The sequence below is a fragment of the Nesoenas mayeri genome, assembly GCF_963082525.1.
Source record: "Nesoenas mayeri genome assembly, chromosome: 3".
Lineage (NCBI taxonomy): Eukaryota > Metazoa > Chordata > Aves > Columbiformes > Columbidae > Nesoenas > Nesoenas mayeri.
Genome location: NC_137544.1, coordinates 109,303,697 through 109,326,637, shown reverse-complemented (window position 1 = coordinate 109,326,637; position 22,941 = coordinate 109,303,697). Strand labels below are relative to the sequence as shown.

The following is a 22,941-nucleotide window of genomic DNA, read 5'->3' as shown; positions in this document are numbered from 1 at the left end:
TGCCACAGGAGGATGTCACTGTGTACATGACCCAAGACTTGCCTGCTCTTATGGATCCCACATTCATTAACCTACAAATACAAAAAGCCCTCAGGAGAACAATTTTATTGTCTCTTGAAGTAAACATTCTGGGACAGCCTTCTTCTGAACGTCTGAGAAACGAAGATTAGACATGACAGAGGAACTCGGAGCCCAACAGTATCTAATGTTTTTCCAGGTCATCTAATAAATTGCCTCCCACTAAAGCCTGAAGTTCTTTGTATCTTCAGAGGACCACAGAAAAAAAGCAAAACCAAAAGAAAAAAGCCCTCTACAACTATCTGGAACAAACAGAGTAGGTAAAGAACATTTCTGTGAGTTCTGCTAACAACAATGTCAATCACAGAAGTAAGGTTGATGTGATGTGTGTGCTGGTTCCTCTGAGCTTTTTATTAGGTATTTAGAAAAAAGTTTAATCTCAGGGAGTTATTTCATGATTTGCATTGCTGTGCCCAGTGCTGATGTGTGATTAGAATAGAGGGCAGACACTGCTGTTGCTGCTGAGAAACTATGTGGAGAAGATTGGCTGGCAACACTTGCATACAGCTAAGTGGTTATTAACAAAACACTGTGGTAGAGCAATAAGAGAACTGATTCAAGATACCTACAACCACAGCTGTGCTCTCCTCTTGTCACTGTGCCAAATCAGCTGAAAGATCTTGATAAGAGTGTGTCCTTTGCAGGGGATGTTACTAGCTATAGGGAGCACTTCTAAGTTGTTCACAACATTTAGAAGCACTGTTAGAAACAGTTTCACAAAAGCATCCATGCTTGAGTCACAGACTTCTCCAGTACAGTTGAGGTTTTCTAAGATGATGCTATGTTAGTCAACAAAATACAGACCCAGGGATCTTACCTGTCTCTGAGGACCAGTAGGTTCAGATTCTCGTCTCCTTTGTCGGAAAGCTGGTGCTGAATGTAGGGGAGAGTGGGCTGGACTTCCCATCTGCTGTTCATGTTTACTGTCAGATACTGTTTGAGAAGGTCCTTCATGTCTGTGGGAACTGTCCTCCTCAGTCACAGGCTGCATACCCCGACCTCGTCCATCATGCGTCTTTGGCCTGACTGCAGCATCTCCTCCTAAGCGCTTTCTCTCCTCACCGTCTTCAATAGGTCTCAGTTCCTCAGGCTCCTCATCTGTGGTTCCAGAGGTGCTCGGCTCAGCACCTGGGTGAAAGTCCTTCAGCTCTGTCACCTTATCAATGATAACCCATTCCTTGCTATCAAAGTCCTCCTCCTCTGCAAGTGGTACTGAGTGGAAGGCATTGCTGAGGGCTTCATGTTCCACCGAAGCAGACACATCCATCCTACCACTTGCCTGCCGATCAGCCTGGCCAGTATCAATGGACAGCATCTGGGCTGGCTGGGAGGAGCATACAAGCCGTGATGGAGAGCCAGGTAAATCCATTCGAGATCTAAAGACAGAACATGAAACCATTAGGCTTGAGCAAAAATATTTCTTTAGAATCTATGTGGCAAAAAAGATGTTCCCCCTAAAGTGCTTCAGTATGAGAGCCAATGCAGCACCTCTCTTCCTTGTAGATGACAGGATGATAACCAGTTTCCCCCAACAACACCAATATACTCTTAAGCCTTTGGTAAATACTATTGGTTTGTGAAAAAGAAAACACCCCCTAAATCCTTAATCTACTGTCTGACTTAACAGTGTCTCTGCTTGGCTCTTACAACCTCTTCAGCTGCACTGTGCTACCACTTGAGTGGCCATTGAAGCCTCTAAGGTGGCCACAGGAGTTCTTCAAAGACAGAAGAAATCTTCGATCCTATTGTGCACAGATGACCCCAAAATACTTTGGAGGAGCAGGAAGAAAATATGGTTAGTACTTTTTTACAATGGGTAGCATAAGGTTCAGCGAGTCACAGTCTAAATAGCAGCAGCTTCTCCAGCCATGCAGAAATACCCTCCAAAGAGACCCTGGAAGCTCCCTGTGCCCCAATGGCCCTGGCAGCATCTTAGCAGGAAAAAACAGTGGCATTTCTAGCACTCTACTCCACAGTGGTATAATCCATGCTTCTCATTTGGCCTGCACCTGCTGCTAACTTTGCTTCTCTGTCCACCACAGCCGTTAGCAGCTTGCTGTACAAAAGCAGAGCATCTGCTGGTCAGAAAAAGACAGCTGCAGTGCATTTTACAAAAGGATTTCAACAAAGACCAAACAGCCTTGCAGACTCTTCTGGGAAAAGCCTTCCATGTGTGAGAAAGCATGAGGGGAAACAGAGAAGTGACTGACCATTTGGTGAAGGCTGCTAAGCAAAACTGGATATCATCAACACAGAGGAAGGTCAGAGCTGAGATGGAAATAACGGCGCTTGCAATGTCAAATTTCTGACTAAGAAAGGGGAATTAGAGAAGGAGGTGAACCCAAGATTGATATAGAGAAAATTGCGAGCAAAACCTAAGTTCTCAGCAAAAGCCATCTTGATGGATCTGAAAGAAGCAAGGTTGTCTTTGTTAGTTCTTGAAAATATATTATTGTGAATAGGAAACACTAAGTATACAAAGTAAGAATACACTGTGTGTGATAAGAACTGGATTTTAAAAGCTATTGCTAAAAAAAGTAAGGGAAACTCTGGACTTAGGCAATGTTTTCATGCATTCCCCAGGAGAGGAGAGACTCCTGGAGTGGAACAATTTACTCCAGAAAGCCGGAAGAATTTCCCAGTGCTGCGATTCAGGTCTGTGTCGTGAAAAGTCAAAAATGGAATAATGAGTAGACTGTGTGGCAGAGTGGGATTGTATATGCAACATACTTGGTGCAGGCTACTTGCAAGATGAAAAAATATCTTGATTTTTAAAACAGAAGCTGAGGTAAGAAGGCAGGAGAAAAGGATGTATTTTGGGTAATACACATTTTCTATATTAAGTTAGCATGATGCTGAGTAGATAAGGAAGAGCTAGAGAAATAAAGGAAGGAGTTAAAAGCATTCAGTGAATATACAGGACTAGTGTTGCTGACTGTTATAAATGACTTCTTTCCCTTCCTGTTTTAAAGTGCCTTTCTTCTGACCAAGGAAAAGAAGAGGTACCAAGACACAAGAATTATTATTCAAGCTCTAAATTATTAACAGCAACACAAACAATCTGTCGAGGGTTAAGATTGCGGGGTGACAATAAAACCCTGGCAGATGTATTGTTAACCCCTCTCCCCCCCACTTCTCCCTTTTTGCCCCTCCCTCTCCCCCCTTCGACTCAGGAGAGGCGATTGGGAGGAAAAAAGAAGGACAGAGAGAAGAGAGTTGGAAAAAATTAAAGATGTTTTACTAATGCTATTAATAAGAATAGAGAAAATAATACAAAATATACAAAACCAATCTTGAAAGTCTCAGCAACTGCAGAGCCGGCACCCAAAGTCCTGGATTAGACTCCACAGCCAACCAGAGCTGGATTCAGTCTGTCACTAGGCCTCAGTTCGCAGGGACGACTAGCAAGGTCCTCTCCTAATGTCGGCCATAAGAACAAGAGGAAAAAGGGACGAGAAGGGCCGAGATCCTCGTGATCTCTCATTTTATATGAAGTATTCACGTGAATGGAATGTTATACACAGTTGGTCAGTTGTTCCTCGTCGCCCCTCTCGCGAGATGTCCATCCATGCTTATCAATAAGTTTGCATTCCATTGCTAGGTTTTACCAAAACATGTGTCTGGTTCTCCAGGAAAATGCAGTTAATATGAAGGCTTCAGCTGACAGGCAAAATTCACTGAAAGAGAAACTTGTTTTTAACAAAACCAGGACATCCCACCCCTTATAATATGCCATTCACTGAATGCTTAAACCTTATCAATACAATCTATCAACACAATCTAATTAATCACTACTACTATATATATATATATACACATATGTACATATATACCCAGGAGTAATTAATCTTAATCAGTGGACCATCCTTTGAAAAGTTCATTAAGTTCATTTTGTCACAACAGTCTCCCAGGGCAGGAAAAATGGTACAAGTGCACTGTTTGTGGGTTAAAGACATCAACTTCGAAGAAGTTGTCAGGCGCCACTCAGAGAAGCTAGCTCTTGTTTCATCATCACTGTCTTGATCTGAAAGACACTTATTAAATACTGTTAGTACGACAATTCACATAATGCAGTTCAGTATTGAATATTTTCACCTAAGCTCAAATCCCCTTGAGGTACACACCGAACTTCTCCATCCTTAAGCATCACCCATCAGGTGCTGCCAGGTCCCTGGGCAAAAAAAATCCCACTAATGGGCTTGCCTTTGCCTGAGGCAGGAGTAACCCAGACTGCCCTTCCTAACATATTTTTCATGTGTACTACCGGGACTTTATCTCCCTCTACAGTCCGTAGAATTTCTGATTGGACAGGCCCGGCTCGATTGGTTGATCCCCTGGTGTTGACCAACCAAGTGGCTTTTGCTAAATGTGAATCCCAGTTTTTAAAGGTTCCACCACCAAGTGCCTTTAGTGTAGTTTTTAGCAAACCATTGTACCTTTCAATTTTCCCAGAGGCTAGTGCATGATATGGAATATGATATACCCACTCAATACCATGTTCTTTGGCCCAATTGTCTAGAATACTGTTTTTGAAATGAGTACCGTTGTCTGATTCAATTCTTTCTGGCGTACCGTGTCGCCAAAGGACTTGCTTTTCAAGGCCCAAGATAGTATTTCAGGCTGTAGCATGAGGCACAGCATATGTTTCCAACCATCCGGTGGTTGCTTCCACCATTGTAAGTACATAACGCTTACCTTGACGTGTTTGTGGAAGTGTAATATAATCAATCTGCCAAGCTTCTCCACACTTATACTTTAACCATCGCCCACCATACCATACAGGCTTTAACCGTTTTGCTTGCTTAATTTCGGCACAAGTTTCACATTCATGAATAACCTGTGAAATAGTGTCCATAGTTAAATCCACCCCTCGATCGCGAGCCCATTTATATGTTGCATCTCTACCTTGATGCCCTGAAGCATCATGGGCCCATCGAGCTAGGAAAAGTTCACCTTTATGTTGCCAGTCCAAGTCCACCTCAGCTACTTTAATCTTAGCAGCTTGATCTGCTTGTTGGTTGTTTAGATGTTCCTCGGTGGCTCGACTTTTAGGCACATGAGCATCTACATGCCGAACTTTCACAGGCAGGCTCTCTAGCCGAGCAGCAATGTCTTGCCACAGTGCGGCAGCCCAAATGGGTTTACCTCTGCGCTGCCAGTTGTTTTTCCTCCATTGCTGTAGCCACCCCCACAAGGCATTTGCTACCATCCATGAGTCAGTATAGAGATAAAGTATTGGCCACTTTTCTTGTTCAGCAATGTCCAAAGCCAGCTGGATGGCTTTCACTTCTGCAAACTGACTAGATTCACCTTGTCCTTCAGTGGCTTCTGTAACTTGTCGTGTGGGACTCCACACAGCAGCTTTCCACCTTCGATGTTTTCCTACAAGACGACAGGATCCATCTGTGAACAGTGCATACTGCTTATCAGTCTCTGAAAGAGTATTATATGGTGGTGCTTCTTCAGCACGTTTTACTTCCTCCTCATCTGGAGACATCCCAAAGTCTTTGCTTTCTGGCCAGTCTGTAATCACTTCTAAGATTCCTGGACGGTTAGGACTTCCAATTCGAGCTCGTTGCGTGATCAATGCAATCCATTTACTCCACGTAACTTCAGTCGCATAATGTGGAGAGGGAACCGTCCCTTTGAACATCCAGCTCAGCACTGGCAGTCGAGGTGCTAGGAGGAGCTGTGCTTCAGTACCGATCACTTCTGAAGCAGCTCGAACTCCTTCATATGCTGCTAGTATCTCTTTTTCAGTTGGAGTATAGTTGGCCTCAGATCCTTTGTATCCTCGACTCCAAAAACCTAAGGGTCGACCTCGGGTTTCTCCTGGTGCTTTCTGCCAGAGTCTCCAGGTAAGTCCATTATCTCCGGCTGCAGTGTAGAGCACATTTTTAACATCTAGTCCAGTCCGAACTGGTCCAAGGGCCACCGCATGAGTTATCTCACGCTTAATTTGTTCAAAGGCTTGTCGTTGTTCAGGGCCCCACTCAAATTGGTTCTTTTTATGAGTCACTCAATAGAGAGGGCTCACAATCTGGCTGTAGTCAGGAATATGCATTCTCCAAAAACCTACAACGCCCAAGAAAGTCTGTGTCTCCTTTTTATTAGTAGGTGGAGACATTGAAGCAATTTTGTTGATCACATCCATTGGGATCTGACGACGGCCATCTTGCCATTTTATTCCTAAAAATTGGATCTCTCGTGCAGGTGCCTTGACCTTGCTTCGTTTTATGGCAAAACCAGCATCCAAAAGAATCTGAATTATTCTCTCACCTTTCTCGAAGACTTCTTTCGCTGTGTCGCCCCATATGATGATGTCATCAATATACTGCAAGTGTTCTGGAGCTTTACCTTGCTCCAGTGTGGTCTGGATCAGTCCATGGCAGATGGTAGGACTGTGTTTCCACTCCTGGGGCAAGCGATTCCACGTGTACTGGATGCCTCTCCAGGTGAAAGCAAACTGCGGCCTGCACTCTGCTGCTACAGGAATAGAGAACAATGCATTAGCAATGTCAATTGTAGCATACCACTTAGCTGCCTTTGACTCCAGTTCAAATTGCAGTTCTAGCATGTCAGGCACAGCAGCACTCAGTGGTGGCGTAACTTCATTCAGGCCACGATAGTCCACAGTTAGTCTCCACTCGTCACTAGACTTACGCACTGGCCAGATTGGGCTGTTAAAAGGTGAGCGAGTCTTACTGATCACACCCTGGCTTTCCAATTGACAGATCAACTTCTGGATAGGAATCAAAGAGTCTCGATTGGTGCGATATTGCCGGCAATGCACTGTCATGGTAGCAGTTGGCACCTGCTGATCGTCAACCATCAGCAATCCTACAACAGAAGGATCATCTGAAAGACCAGGCAAATCAGACAGCTGTTCAATTTTCTCAGTGTCCACAGCTGCTATACCAAATGCCCACCTATACCCTTTTGGGTCCTTAAAATACCCTCTCTTGAGGTAGTCTATGCCAAGGATGCACGGAGCATCTGGACCAGTCACAATGGGATGCTTTTGCCAGTTTTTTCCAGTTAGGCTCATTTCAGCCTCTACAACAGCCAGTTCCTGGGATTCCCCAGTCACTCCAACAATATTGATGGATTGCGTTCCTTTATAATTAGAAGGAATTATTGTGCACTGAGCACCAGTGTCCACTAAAGCTTTGTACTCCTGGGGCTGTGTTGTACCAGGCCATCGTATTTGTACAGTCCAATAAACTCTGTTATCCCTTTCCTCCACCTGGTTGGAGGCAGGGCACCTCTAATTTCTGTTTTGCACAGTCTCTGGGTGTGAATTAGAGGTTCCTTCAAGAGCATCAGAATCTCTTCTGCTCCTTTTGTAAACTGGAGCAGCCACCTTCCTAGGAGTTTTTCCTTTTATCTCACGTACTCGTTCTTGAAGTTCTGAGGTAGGTCTCCCATGCCACTTATTCATGTTTTCTCCCTGCTCATGTAGGAAGAACCACAGTGAACCTCTTTTAGTGGGCTGCCTCTGTCCTCTCTCTCAAGATTGGAAACGCCTTTTCCTAACAGCTGAAACATAGGTTTGTGCAGGTCGTGAATGGTACGTGTCTTCCCTGAGTTCTTTGATTTCTTGCAATAGCTTTTCAAACCGGTCATCAGATTTTTCACACAGTCTCTCTACAGCAGAGACACAAGCCCGTAGAGAACCAGCAAGGCTGTCCTCAAAGTCACGGAGCTGCTCAATCACTTCAGTAATATCTTGTCCAACTCTAGATGACCAGAGCATTCCTGCCAATGACTTAGCATATGCAGGCGATGCACTTTGTACAAATCTGCGCCACAGAGGTCGTGAACAATTGATTCTATCTGGGTCTGTTCCCTCTTGGCTGTTTGGTCCAAAATAGATGATCTCTCGCACAGCTAATTCTCTCAGGAACTGAATACCTTTCTCCATAGTATTCCATTTCCCTAACTTGGATATACAATCTTCCTTGTAGGGAAATCTTACTTTCATAGCTGCCAGGCGTCGGGTCCAGAGAGTAGTGGCATTAGACTCTCTTGAAATTGCCCTATCAATGGTGGAATCTCTTGACAGAGATCCCAGCTGCCTGGCTTCACCACCTTCCAGTTCAATTGTATCTGCTCCATTGCCCCAGCATCGGAGCAGCCAGGTTAAAATATTCTCGCCTTCACGACGACTAAAGTCTTTTCGCAGATCTCTCAGCTCACCTGGAGAAAAGGACCGAGTGGTGGTCACTTCATCTCCTCCCTGTCCTGATGGTGCCCCTTGGGTTGATGTTGGCCCTGTGCCATCATCTGCTGCACGGGTAGTCTTTCTAGTGACTTTCTTACAACCAGCAACTGATGCTGATATGGGTTTACCATCATTTGATTCATTTCCAGAGTCTGAATGACTGTCACAGTGATCACAGCAACAGTGCCCAGTGTGTGAAGAAGGAGGGGCTGCCTTTAAGGCTGCAGAATTAGTGTTTTCAAAAGTGACCTTGGCACTCTGCGGAGGAGCTGTACCTTCAGCCTGCGAAGGCGCCGGTGGGGGGGCAGTGGCTGCTTTCACTGTTTTGCTCTTTCTCGAGCAGCCCGGAGTGCTTTTTGCTAAAGCTTCCGAAGACGCACCACAAATCTCAGGACAGCAAAGAGACGCAAACCTCCTGTTAAACGCCATTTCTCTTAACAGAAGCACAAACTGACACACATTCAGCAAACCAGATAACACCATCACAGTTCTATCAAAACTCCAAGGGTATTCAAAGCTCTCGAAAACATTTGCGGACTGTCCTAGCGAAAAAACGAAAGTATTGTTAGTCAGCCTTTCTATAGATTCGCTTGACCAATTAGCAAACACAGAGCCGTACTGCTCTTTAATCTCTCCTGGAGGCTTTTCAAGGTAAAGCAGAAGCGAGTAGAAATTCATTAGCGGCTGCAGTATAATGACATAAACCAGTGACAAACCACACAGTATCATCATGACCATTGTCCAGTTCCTTGTTGTTATATAATGAATACTCCGATTTAAAAAGAAAGCCCAACACAGATATGGAATCAGTGAGCACAATGCAGAAAATAACTGATACAACTTAAGCCATAACATCTTTAAATCAGTGGAATTCACTTTGCCTTAATACCACTAAATAATATCCGAAGCAAACAGGCGCGCGAGTACCACAACTCTATGAGTTGGCACCGTGCCAAGAAAATTGAAAGGTACGTCAGAGCAGTAGAAAAGCCAAAAAATCTCCAGATTTACCCCTTTCTCTTGCCCCACGTTGGGCGTCAATTATCTGTCGAGGGTTAAGATTGCGGGGTGACAATAAAACCCTGGCAGATGTATTGTTAATCCCCTCTCCCCCCCACTTCCTCCTTTTTGCCCCTCCCTCTCCCCCCTTCGACTCAGGAGAGGCGATTGGGAGGAAAAAAGAAGGACAGAGAGAAGAGAGTTGGAAAAAATTAAAGATGTTTTACTAATGCTATTAATAAGAATAGAGAAAATAATACAAAATATACAAAACCAATCTTGAAAGTCTCAGCAACTGCAGAGCCGGCACCCAAAGTCCTGGATTAGACTCCACAGCCAACCAGAGCTGGATTCAGTCTGTCACTAGGCCTCAGTTCGCAGGGACGACTAGCAAGGTCCTCTCCTAATGTCGGCCATAAGAACAAGAGGAAAAAGGGACGAGAAGGGCCAAGATCCTCGTGATCTCCCATTTTATATGAAGTATTCACGTGAATGGAATGTTATACACAGTTGGTCAGTTGTTCCTCGTCGCCCCTCTCGCGAGATGTCCATCCATGCTTATCAATAAGTTTGCATTCCATTGCTAGGTTTTACCAAAACATGTGTCTGGTTCTCCAGGAAAATGCAGTTAATATGAAGGCTTCAGCTGACAGGCAAAATTCACTGAAAGAGAAACTTGTTTTTAACAAAACCAGGACACAATCCTTCCTGAATTACAGAGAAGAATCACAGCTTCCTCCAGCCACCCAGAATAAAACAGTACCTAACAAACAGGGTAGCGCTGGGGGCTCATCCACTCTCTAGTTCTTTTGATCCTTCTCCATTTCTAGCTATGGCCTCCTTGTGACTGTTCTTCTTGGCTGAAGTCTGTCACATTTTCTCTGAGAAGGAGGTCTGTCTCCCCCCTGCCTCTTTTAGAGGGGGCATTTCACCAGTATGCCCTGCAACCACAGTCCATGCCTTGACTTCCAGTGAAAAGAGGAAGACTGATTAACAAAGGACATGAAAGGAGTTAACCAGCACCAAAGGCTTGTGTCTTGTAACATGTTCTCCAGGATACAATGCTTTAGAAAGCTTATTTTGATTATTCTTGGGGTTTTGTTTATTTTTTTTGCCATGCATCTGAAGGTATCAAGTGCAATACTATATGCTGAAAAAGTAACATTATTCTTGCTGTTGATGAAAAATAATGAAATAATGAAACTCAGCAGATCAAGATCTGCCAGCTAGCTCCCAGAATACATGGATCCTTGTCTGTATCCTAAAAAGATCCATTGTTCCCTCCCACCTCAGGCCAGCCAAAAGTTTTGTGACTATTTACATTATCTCTGATCTGACGCTTTGCCTTCCCTCTAACAAATGTCTCTCCTTCTATCTGTGGAGTTCTTCCCATCCCGAGACAGAGTAAGAATCATTCCCACTAACTCTCCTTATTAGCAGACATGAGTCTCATCAGAAAGATCATAAAGCCCATGAGCACCTCCAACCAGAAATGAACGTCCAGTGCCTGCTGATCTAATGATTAGATTGGTCTCCACAGACCTCAAGATGCTGGGTAAAAGCAGTAGGAGGCTACAGAGGGTGAGCAAACCTTCTTTCGTGTAGATCTGCTTTGCCATCAGCAGTGGAGAGGCGTTCTGATTCAGGGCTGTTCACACGGCGGTATCTTAGGGAGCGCACTTGTGCAGTTGGGGACTCTGGAGGCACTCGGACAGGGGAACTGGGGCAGACACCATTTCTCTGCTCCTCTTCCACCATACACTGAGTCTGTAGGAGGTAAACACAGAGAACTTCAAAATCTGACCAGAGACATGGATTTCCCATTCTTCACTGCTGCTCTATGCTTTCTTCCAGGATATAATTTCAGCTGCATTTTCACAATCTATGCAAGCAATGTCTGAAGGAATGCAAGGGCCTGTATGTCCTGGCAATTATCTAATATTAAAACAAGGTATGGATTTTAAATGAATTAAAATATTTAAACATCTTTACAAAGCAGCCTTTGCATTTCAGTTACCAAAAAGAGTTATCATGGGCTAATCTGCTACATATACAAACCCCAACTGCTTATCCAAGATGTCTAAGAGCCCCTGTTTGTAATTTTATTTTATTTTTTTTAAATCTTGGACCTCAAACCAAAGTCCTCCAGGATATATATTACATGCGCATAAAAGCAAGACTGTGACCCTTTAGTTACTCACATTCAGTTTTGAGCAAGAAATTCCCTTCCAATGGCAGCAGCACAACTCTCCTTTCCATCAGAGGTGAAAGGAGACATCATGACATGGGGCTGAGAAGCAGAAACACAATCCTATCATATTAAACTGTCACAACAGTAAAATCCTTTTCAAATTAAAGAAGGTGCTACCACTGCTATATCATGTCCACTTTCTGGAGAGGTGTTACCTGTTCCTTGGTTTGACCAACAGTCAACTCTGGCAATTCTTTTAATCAATCATAGTGCCACTGCAAGAGTTGTGCACCTAATTCTAGGATTCTGGGTCACAAACAGGAGGAAAAAGGTGTCTCAACTGTAAGCTGCAAATAGACATTTTAGTGTAGTTTGGTGGAAGGTAGTAGGAAATGGCAGGTTTTCCTGGCTGCCTGTTCATGCCGATAAACAGAACGGAAATACATATTCATGCTTAAAAGCTGGAAGGAGTGCACAGCTGTGCTGTTTCTTGTCAAGGTTCCGCGTGTTGCGCAGTCCTGCATTTCTCATGCGGACAGATGCAAGGGAGCTCTGCTAGGAAAGGAACAAAGACAGTGGCAGGCAGTACTGAATGCTGCTCCATGGTACCTCTCCCTCTCCTATGGCAAATGCTCCACAGTCACCCCAGGAAAGAGGCTTAGCAAGATTACCCCTGCTGTATAGCTGAGGGCAAACACTTGTGTGCTTGTGGGAGATCATCTGTCTTTCCTGTAAGTGTTGGAGAGTTTCGCTCAGGTCTAGTGTGCTCAAGCTCTATAATCAAGGCCTAGGATACCTGCAGAGCGGTCCCTGTTTCTGTGGAGACAGTGTGCCTGAAAGTCTGTGTTCGTTAGCGCCTGCTGTATCTATCCGTCGCTCCATACGCGTGTGAGTCCGTGTCTTTCTCTCCAAAAGCATGTGGGCGGATTTCGTCGCACATGTGCATCTTGCGCTAGTGTTGAGCTCAGCTGAGTGTGTCTCTTGACGCTTGGTGTGCGTTGACTGTGCCTGTGTGTAACACAGCACAGTCATGAGTGCGCAAGAGAACAGAGAAAAGGAAAATCGCCTAGGTAGAAGCAACGAAGCAAAATCGATTCAGGATTGACGTTTGCTCGACAGAAACAGGAAACACGCAGAAACCTTTCCACAATCACCCAGCTGTGTGCACACATCGTCACGTGCACGCACACGCAGCTAGAGAAAAGCACCTCCCTTTTCACACACCGATGCGTAAAGCAAACGCCTGGCCACACCCATGCACACTTCCGCAAGAGCGCCCACTCCTGTCTCTTGACAGAAAGACGTACGTGAAACGTAGTGACATGCTCAAGGGTATACATGTTTGTTGATGTGTACCGTACTGCACAGACGCATAGGTGGCTGCACGAGAATACACCTTTGGAGGATATCTGCAGATATGGCAAATGCTTCACAGTCGCCCGAGGAAAGATGCTTAGCAATCGACCCAGAAGCACACGTGTGTTTGCCCTCAGCTATACAGCAGGGGTAATCTGGGAAGAGACGCCGTGCTGTTCTTTCGCGTCATGGCGTGATCTGTTTCATTTCTCTTGTGGATCGATTGCTAAGCCTCTTTCCTCGGGCGACTGTGAAGCATTTGCCATAGGAGAGGGAGAGGTACCACGGAGCAGCATTCAGTACTGCCTGCCACTGTCTTTGTTCCTTTCCTAGCAGAGCTCCCTTGCATCTGTCCGCATGAGAAATGCAGGACTGCGCAACACGTGGAACTTTGACAAGAAACAGCACAGCTGTGCACTCCCTCCAGCTTTTAAGCATGAATGGAGCCTGCAGCAAGGCACACGCATGTGGACAGACAAACGACTGTAGGTACAGATGCTTTCACGCACAGGGTCGTCCAGGAACAGGCGCATATCTGCAGATATCCTCCAAAGGTGTATTCTCGTGCAGCCACCTATGCGTCTGTGCTGTACGCTACACATCAACAAACGTGTATAGCGTTGAGCATGTCACTACGATTCACGTACGTCTTTCTGTCAAGAGACGGGAGTGGGCGCTCTTGCGGAAGTGTGCATGGGTGTGGCCAGGCGCTTGCTTTACGCATCGGTGTGTGAAAAGGGAGGTGCTTTTCTCTAGCTGCGTGTGCGTGCACGTGGTGATGTGTGCACACAGCTGGGTGATTGTGGAAAGGTTTCTGCGTGGTTCTCGGTGAGGAATCGTGTGTGTGCACGTGGACAAACGGAAGGCGTAGCAACTAGGTTCCAGCGCTGAAGTAGGCAAAAGGCAAGCTTTCCCATGCTATCCCTATACATAGTTGTGCAAAGCAAGCCGATAAGCCTGCGACCGTCAAGAGAGCTACAACGAAGCACGCCGAACAGAGCAAATACTAGCAGCTCATCTGATCACACATCGTTTCGGATACATGCTTGAACGCAAATACGTTCGTGCTTCTGTGAGATTGAAGACGTCCGTCTTGAATATGTGATTGCGCACACCGATGCAATTGCTTGTTTCTACGTTCAGACCAAGGGTGCAGGGCTTTCAGAACTGGGTCTGTGGAGATGTCTGTGGAGATGCTGCTGTCTGAACACGTACACTCCATTGTTTACCAAAACACAGGCAGACGCGTTTGACCACGTCGTTCTGCATGCACAGAGGTACCGATGTTCGGAAGAGACAACGTCATCGCGTGTGCACGCACAGAAGAAAAAGCGGACCGTGAACCTTTTTGTGAACATGAAACAGCCGTCTATACACTCACAGACACGGGAACGTGCCTCAATGCAGTCACATCGCCACCAGCTTTTGAACACAGGCTCTGCTGGTTTGGGCCCTTTTCAGGCACTGTCCTGACTGCCGCGCACACTGCCGTTCATTCGCTACATCACCTCCGTGGAAACATTTCTCCGGTCGATGTACCGCTCAGCTTTCTTCTGGTGTAACTGTGAAATGTCAGTGCGGGGAATCCGTCTCTGTCGAGCAAACGTCAATCCTGAATCGGTTTTGCTTCGTTGCTTCTACCTAGGCGATTTTCCTTTTCTCTGTTCTCTTGCGCACTCATGACTGTGCTGTGTTACACACAGGCACAGCCAACGCACACCAAGCGTCAAGAGACACACTCAGCTGAGCTCAACACTAGCGCAAGATGCACATGTGCGATGAAATCCGCCCACATGCTTTTGGAGAGAAAGACACGGACTCACACGCGTATGGAGCGACGGATAGATACAGCAGGCGCTAAAGAACACAGACTTTCAGGCACACTGTCTCCACACAAGCAGGGACCGCTCTGCAGGTATCCTAGGCCTTGATTATAGAGCTTGAGCACACTAGACCTGAGCGAAACTCTCCAACACTTACAGGAAAGACAGATGATCTCCCACAAGCACACAGGGGTTTGCCCTCAGCTATTGATCAGGGACAAGCTTGTGAAGAGATGCTCTGCTGCACTTTCTTGTTATTACATGTTCTGTTACGTTTCTCCTGTAGGTTGATTGCTAAGTGTCTTTCCTCAGGTGACTGTGAAGCATTTGCCATGGATGAGAAGTACCATGGCTCAGCGTTCAGTTCTGCCTAATGTCTGTCGCTGATTCTTCCCTAGCAGAGCTCCCTTGCGTCTGTCCACATGTAAACACGTCTGTTTAAGATTGGAGACACTGCACATACGTACACATGGCTTCACATTTGGAGGTTACCCGCAGATATGCTCCTGTTTTGGGGTGAAACTGTGTTTGAATGAAGTTGTGCTTATAAATGCTTGTTTGCTCACGTGCGTGTGCCTGGTTGTGGGTGCCATTCATGTTTAAGCTTGAATGAGTGTACAGCTGTGGTGTTTGTTTGAACGCTTCTGCATCTCTCCAGTTGTACAGTCCTGCATTTCTCATGTAGACAGTCGCAAGGGAGCTCTGCTAGGAAAGAACCAGCGACAGACATAGGCAGAACTGAACGCTGAGCCATGGTACTTCTCATTCACGGCAAATGCTTCACAGTCACCTGAGGAAAGACACTTAGCAATCAGCCTACAGGAGAAACGAAACAGAACATGTCATAACAAGAAAGTGCAGCAGAGCATCTCTTCACAAGCTTGTCCCTGATCTATAGCTGAAGGCAAACACTTGTGTGCTTGTGTGAGAGGCAGTGTCTTTCCTGTCACCGTCTGATAGTTTTGCACAGTCACAGGTTCTGGCACGACTGTCAATGCCTAGGATACCTGCAGACTTGACCCAGTGCTTGTGGAGACAGTGTCCCTGAAAGTCTCTGTGTGCCTTAGCGCCTGCTGAATCCATCTGTTTCTCCACCCGCATGTGAGTCCGTCTTTCTCTCCACATGCATGAGTGTTTATTTCGTCTCCTGTGTGCATCTGCACTGGTGTTGTGCTCAAGTGAGTGTGTCTGCTGACACTTTGTATGTGTTGGTTGTGCCTGTGTGCAACAGAACTATCATGACACCTCAAGTGAACAGAGAAAATGGGAATCATCTAGGTAGAGGAGACAAAAGCAAAACAAGGCAGGATTGAAATGTGTTTATGTAGACGGTTTCCCTGCGCTGACTTTTCACAGTTATACCAGAAAAATATCCGAGAGGTAGCCCTACCCGAGAAACGTTTCCAAAGAGGTCATTTAGTGAAAGAACAGCAGAGCCTGCGTGATATGGCTGCATGTGTAGCCATTCGTGTATCAAACGTCTGCATAGAAATTTGTCAGTCTGCACAGACATAGACGTGCTTGTACGTTTATACACGACGGTAGTGGTGCATAATTTTGAACGGGGTCTCGTGTTTGTACACGCTTGTGAGACGGTCCGATGGGGTGTACAGTCTCGTGCGCTTAGTTGGAGTCTTATTTATACAAAAGCTGTAGCATGTGCACAACTGTGAGTGTTTGGGAAAGAGTTTCTGCATATATGGAGCTGACCTCTCCCCTGCTTGCGTGTGGACACAAAAGCGATAGGAATGGAAGCTGCTGAAGCAATATAGACTGCGAACAAGGTACAAAGGACTTACCCATCCTCAAGCAATGCCATCATACCTGCCCTCTAACCACCTGCAGAACGAAGGGATATTTTTCAAATTTTAGATTCTCCAGCACGAGGACTTGCAGACAGAAGATTAAGTTGTATAGAAGCAGGGTTCTTAGCTTATGTTTGACTAGAAATTAACAGATGTATTTTATGTAATGAACTAATCATTTACTTCATGTAAGTGTGTACTAGTTGCGCTTCAGAGGAGAACTGCCAACGTGGAGAGGTAGATCGTCAGACAGATGAAAAGACCCTCAGAATCTCCGCCGAAACAGACCGCATGTCCTGCAATTGACGCTAGATGGCAGCAAAGACTGTGAAATAATCAGTATCCTGTTTTTAGGCCATTCTTTCTCCTGTAGAGGCTTGGTATGTGAAAAATTGCCCCAAATTGTTATGAATATGCAAGAATTGGAGCCTACTGCTTTATCTTTTCTTTGTCTGCATGCACACATAGGCTCCCTCACAGAAACACAGGCAGAAAGACACCTTTCTGCAAACACACAGATGTGTGCAAAAGCTACCGCCTGCATGCTTACGCAGCTACGGAAAAGCACCTACCTGTTCCCACAGTGATATAGAATGTTTCCAAATAGGTCATTTAGCCAAAGAAGAGCAGAGCGTGGTATCAGGGAAAAATCATATCTGAAGGACCTTGCGCTAATTCCTTCTAGCAAGGAAAGGCTTCCAACTTCAGCACCTCTTCTTCCCCTCTATTTCTCTTTCAGACTATGTTTCTTCTTCTTTCCTTTGCAATTGCCTAGGACGTGCCTGTGCTCCCCTCCCTTCCAACCCGGCTCATCAGCCCTTCTGGGATACTCACACTTGTGCACTTGCTGCAGCTCTTGTATAAAGAAGTTTCACACATGCTCATTCCATGTTTGCAATCACAAATCAAGCTGAACACACATGCACGGTTGTGATTTCACACCATTCTACATATACTATTTCCTATACATCTAGACAGAGCCACAAAATCCCAAGGTCTCACAGACCTGCCAAGAGCACATAGGCACACCAAGGTAATGAACCAAATCTTACCCATAGCAACTCCTAGCCTGAGATCAAGAAACACAGATAAGAACGCCGGCTAAGAGCCCTTGCTATGCCTGGCTTCCGTAGCCCTTCTTACTCCAAGATGAGACTACACGGACAAGAGTTTCGCATCATACTGTTCGTTTCCTGACTCCAGGTACTCTGGTCACACACGTGTGGGCATTGGCACTGCCCTGCGCTGGTGCAGTATTCTTTCTGATGGCAGGAAAGTGAGGACTCTTTGTGCTGTAAACAGTGACCATCTCTGTGTGTGCAAAACTACGTGTTAAAATGCCTCTGCGTATGTTTAGGTAAACAATCGAGTATGCGTGTTGAGACAGCGGAATACTTTCAGACGTGCCCACAGACACACTTTAGAAAGTCCCGCACCCAAGGACTGAAGGTCTGTACAACCACTTGAACCAGTGTGCGCAATCACACATTTAGAGGGAAATGTTTAAACTCACTGAAGCACCAAAGTGTTTGCCTTCACAAACAAGGTTGTGAACAGATGCTCTGCTGTTTTTCCTCTGTGCGGTGAGTTTTGTTGTGTGTCTCTTTCCGATCGCAAGGCTTAGCGGTTTTCTTTGTCCTACTAGGTATACTGAAAGACAGAGACGGCGTAGGAAAATTTATCGTCTGCCTTCTTCAGTGTTGGAACCTGGTTGCTTACCCCTTCTCTTTTACCACGTGCACACATAGGATTCCTCACCAAAAAACACGCAGAAACCTTTCCACAAGCATCTAGGTCTATGTGCCCACCACAACGTGCACGCATACGCAGCTAGAGAAAAGCACCTACCTTTTCACACACTGACATAATCAGCAAACGCGTGGCAACACGCATGCACACTTCTGCAAGCACGCCCTCTCACTTCTACTTACAGGAGGACGTACGAGAAATGCACTTTCATGCTGGAGGGTAAACACGTCTGTTTAAGATGGAGACACTGCAAACACGTAGACATGGCTTCACATTTGCAAGCTACCCGCAGATATGCTCCTGTTTTGGGATGAAACTGTGTGTGAATGAAGTTGTGCTTATAAATGCTTGTCTGTCCACGTGCATGTGCCTGGTTGCGGGTTCCATTCATGTTTAAGCTTGAATGAGTGTACAGCTGTGGTGTTTGTTTGAACGCTTCTGCATCTCTCCAGTCGTACAGTCCTGCATTTCTCATGTGGACAGTCACAAGGGAGCTCTGCTAGGAAAGAATCAGCGACAGACATTAGGCAGAACTGAACGCTGAGCCATGGTACTTCTCATCCATGGCAAATGCTTCACAGTCACCTGAGGAAAGACACTTAGCAATCAGCCTACAGGAGAAACGAAACAGAACATGTCATAACAAGAAAGTGCAGCAGAGCATCTCTTCACAAGCTTGTCCCTGATCTATAGCTGAAGGCAAACACTTGTGTGCTTGTGTGAGAGGCAGTGTCTTTCCTGTCACCGTCTGATAGTTTTGCACAGTCACAGGTGCTGGCACGACTGTCAATGTCTAGGATACCTGCAGACTTGACCCAGTGCTTGTGGAGACAGTGTCCCTGAAAGTCTCTGTGTGCCTTAGCGCCTGCTGAATCCATCTGTTTCTCCACCCGCATGTGAGTCCGTCTTTCTCTCCACATGCATGAGTGTTTATTTCGTCTCCTGTGTGCATCTGCACTGGTGTTGTGCTCAAGTGAGTGTGTCTGCTGACACTTTGTATGTGTTGGTTGTGCCTGTGTGCAACAGAACTATCATGACACCTCAAGTGAACAGAGAAAATGGGAATCATCTAGGTAGAGGAGACAAAAGCAAAACAAGGCAGGATTGAAATGTGTTTATGTAGACGGTTTCCCTGCGCTGACTTTTCACAGTTATACCAGAAAAATATCCGAGAGGTAGCCCTACCCGAGAAACGTTTCCAAAGAGGTCATTTAGTGAAAGAACAGCAGAGCCTGTGTGATATGGCTGCACGTGTAGCCATTCGTGTATCAAACGTCTGCATAGAAATTTGTCAGTCTGCACAGACATAGACGTGCTTGTACGTTTATACACGACGGTAGTGGTGCATAATTTTGAATGGGGTCTCGTGTTTGTACACGCTTGTGATACGGTCCGATGGGGTGTACAGACTCTTGCGCTTAGTTGGAGTCTTATTTATACAAGAGCTGTAGCATGTGCACAGCTGTGAGTGTTTGGGGAAGAGTTTCTGCATATATGGAGCTGACCTCTCCCCTGCTTGCGTGTGGACACAGAAGCAATAGGCATGGAAGCTTGTTAGAGTGAGATAAGGACTAAGCAAAACAAGTCGATTCAATGTGAATCACGCTAAGCCATTTATTACAGAAACAAGTCTCCTTATATATGTAACTATATTCTAATCACGCGTCCACGCTCCAAGCATGGATTTGCTAAATGAGTATCATGGGCTGTCCGTGCGTTGGAGTCTCACTGAGGATACGTCCAATGATTCATGCCACACTAGGACCCCAGTGATTGAGGAACGCCCCTCTTTCTCACAGCGGACTCTGTTCTCGAAGCGGCCTTGAGATACCTTTGAGCCTGACTAATTCAGCAACAGATCTTTATCTATCAAAACCCCTCCACACTTCCCCCTTTCTTTTCCTGAATTAGTCAGGCCCCCTAAACTGCACGGTGCATCATTTTTGAAATATGTTGCAACATAGAACACGTGATTAACAGCATAATTACAATTACATATAATGCAGTTAAACCTTACTTAATAAGATCAAACAACTACCTACCTATTCTTAAAACCTTAATTCTATCATTACAACCTTATTATCACACTATTTTAATAGATTCAAAATAACCAGACAAGTTAATACTATATATTCTCTTAAATTCCTAAAAGATTTATAACTGTGCAGTTTATAGGGTAACATACTTAATACCATCAGTATATACTAATAATTGAATTAATATCTTAAAAGTTATCTCAACCTATTTAGAAGATCAATAGCTTAACCTTAATATCCCTTCTAAAACTTTATCAGTTGCTAAACTTAGATTACTATGGTAGAAATATCTCATAATTTTACCTTATCTATGCATTAACTATCTAATCATAATATCACCCTCTTGGATCTCCTGCTGATTGTTCAAATTGCCATTTTCCACAGAAGGTACACCCACCTGCTTGCTAATAGGCTTCTAGACCACCAGGTCTGCGAGCATCTGTAACACTGAATTAGGATCCATGGTTTACATCTGAAACAGTCCTCACAACTTATCTCCCTCCTGTCCATCTGCATCTGTTGAATCTTTGTTGAATCCACTTCAATCCTTGGCCTGTAATGACACAAACATAACCTTTTCCCCAGGTTATCAACTGATGAGGCCTTTTCCAATGACTAGTGATTTGACCATAACTAATGTAGGTTCTTTCTGATTTAGCATGGCTTTGGGTCATACTTGCAAAGTATTTCATCACATACAATGCTTTTGACAACTGTTTTTGTGGTGTTTCCCCTACTTCCCCCCTTTTCTAAAAAAACAAACAAACAAATAAACAAAAAAAACTTCAGAACCAGATACGTGCGTTGGACCTTGACTACGTAATAAAAATCACAAATCAAATTTAGAGGTTCCTCCTTAAAAAGCTCTAAGTAATTTAAAGCTGTGCCAAGTTCTGCTAATTGGGTTGAACCTTCAAAAATTTTTACAGAATGATGCCAATTGTTATCTTCACACCAACCCACTACAGCTTTATGAGACTTCCCAGAACCATCAACAAAAACTTTGCAAGTATGTAGGGTCAGACCAAATACAAGTATGGCCTATGACCTGATGTTAAAGACTTGCAGGTTCTGCAGCAATTTACATTTAGGCATGCCAAAAGCTGTGCTGTTAAGAAAACCAGCTAGTGCAATTTATAAAGACATAGATTACAAATAAAAAAAAAATCAGAATTAAATTTCACAAATGGTACATATATGACAAAAGGATCATGGCCTATTAAGGCTTAAATTCATTCCCTGCATTTTCTTGATCAGAGTGACAATTGGTATATAACAGCCGGTATATCAGTTTGCTAGCAATCTCATCATACTGTCCCACAATGGCCACAGGTTGTTTCTATGTGTAGCTATAAATAGACAAATCTGCAAGTCCAATCGAATGCAGTCAGCCTGTAAGGTTGTCATAAATGTATTCCTCAAAGTTTCCAACTCCATTTTGGCTGTCATATTTATTGGATACTGTTTTCCCTTACCGGATCGAAGTCTTGTTTCAGATCTATCAGTGTAGTGTTTGCTTTATCAAAACATTGGCTGTTAATACTAGTGGAAATACAGCATTTGAAATTTCCTTGGAGATTTCTCACTTGCAGCAAGCAGATCTGCAGCATCCCAGCAGCTTTCTTGTAGGCCATGCAACTAAACAGAATTCTCAGAAAACATTATTTGAGCTTACAATTTACTTAACAAATCTTAACCTAAGAGAGGTACAGGACTTTCTGGCAAATATAAGAATTGATGTATTAAAACTTTGTTCCAACTTTGACACTCCATTGGTCTCAAAAAATGGCCTTTCTTTCGTTCTCTCCCATGACCTCAAAAACTAGCATGGTGAATTTACTAAGAAGTCTCTTACAACTAATTACCACAGAATAAGTCTATCAACATTTTTTTGGTTTAATTTTCCAGTTTCATTAGAACTATGGGTCTGCTAAGGATGTCTTTAAACTTCACTCTCTGACTGCTCCATTCAGTATTACATCACTGCAGTTGTGGGGAGAGAGGATTCCCCCTTTCACTGCTTTAAAAGCGGGCAGCCAGGTTTTCCCTTTTTTTTTTTGTTTTTTTTTTTTTTGTGTGTTTTTTTTTTTGTTTGTTTGTTTTTTTGTTTTGTTTTGTTTCTTTCTCTTCTTACTGCAGTTCAGATATAACCAAGGTCATGCAGCAAGTGGGGGGCTCTGGGAAACTTCTCAGTTACACAGGCCTGGGATGTTTTGGTCTTTTGTTTTCCCATTTCATTCCAGCCATAATACACTTTATATGCAATTTCAAGTAGCTCAGCAATAGTTACATTCCTTAGCTCCATTTACCTTTTACAATTTAGAGGTGTCAAAAAACAGTATAAACCAGTATAATAAACATAAATCCATTATTCTATTTTCCTAAATCTAAATCAGTTAATATTCTAGCAACTTTTAAATACAACCTCTTCTAAATGCACATCTATCATAGCATTTTAACAATTTAAATGCTCTTCTAACAATATAAGCAATTACTCTAATGTGTAAGGAAGCATCCTAAGGGGGAGCAAGGTGGAATTTTAGCAGTGGAACTGGTTCCCATTTTGTAATTATCTCCCCAAACAAGATTCTTTTGGTACCAAATATGAATATGCAAACTAAAATACTGAGCTCAGATATGAAAACCATATACCAAGTTCAAATATGCAGATGGATCACAG

At 44.3% G+C, this 22,941-nt stretch overlaps 1 protein-coding gene across 1 annotated transcript in view; it reads right to left on the bottom strand.

Moving 5' to 3' along the window:
- The window catches only part of LOC308038706 (tau-tubulin kinase 1-like), a gene marked incomplete at both ends in the record, with an annotated part of 45,742 nt that extends 27,373 nt beyond the window's left edge, over positions 1–18,369 (bottom strand). Inside the window, 3 exon segments of the mRNA XM_080341481.1 lie at positions 896–1,454; positions 10,893–11,068; positions 18,325–18,369. Of these exon segments, the coding sequence (XP_080197607.1) occupies positions 896–1,454; positions 10,893–11,068; positions 18,325–18,369 (780 nt within the window).
- Positions 18,370–22,941: the final 4,572 nt, after the last annotated feature.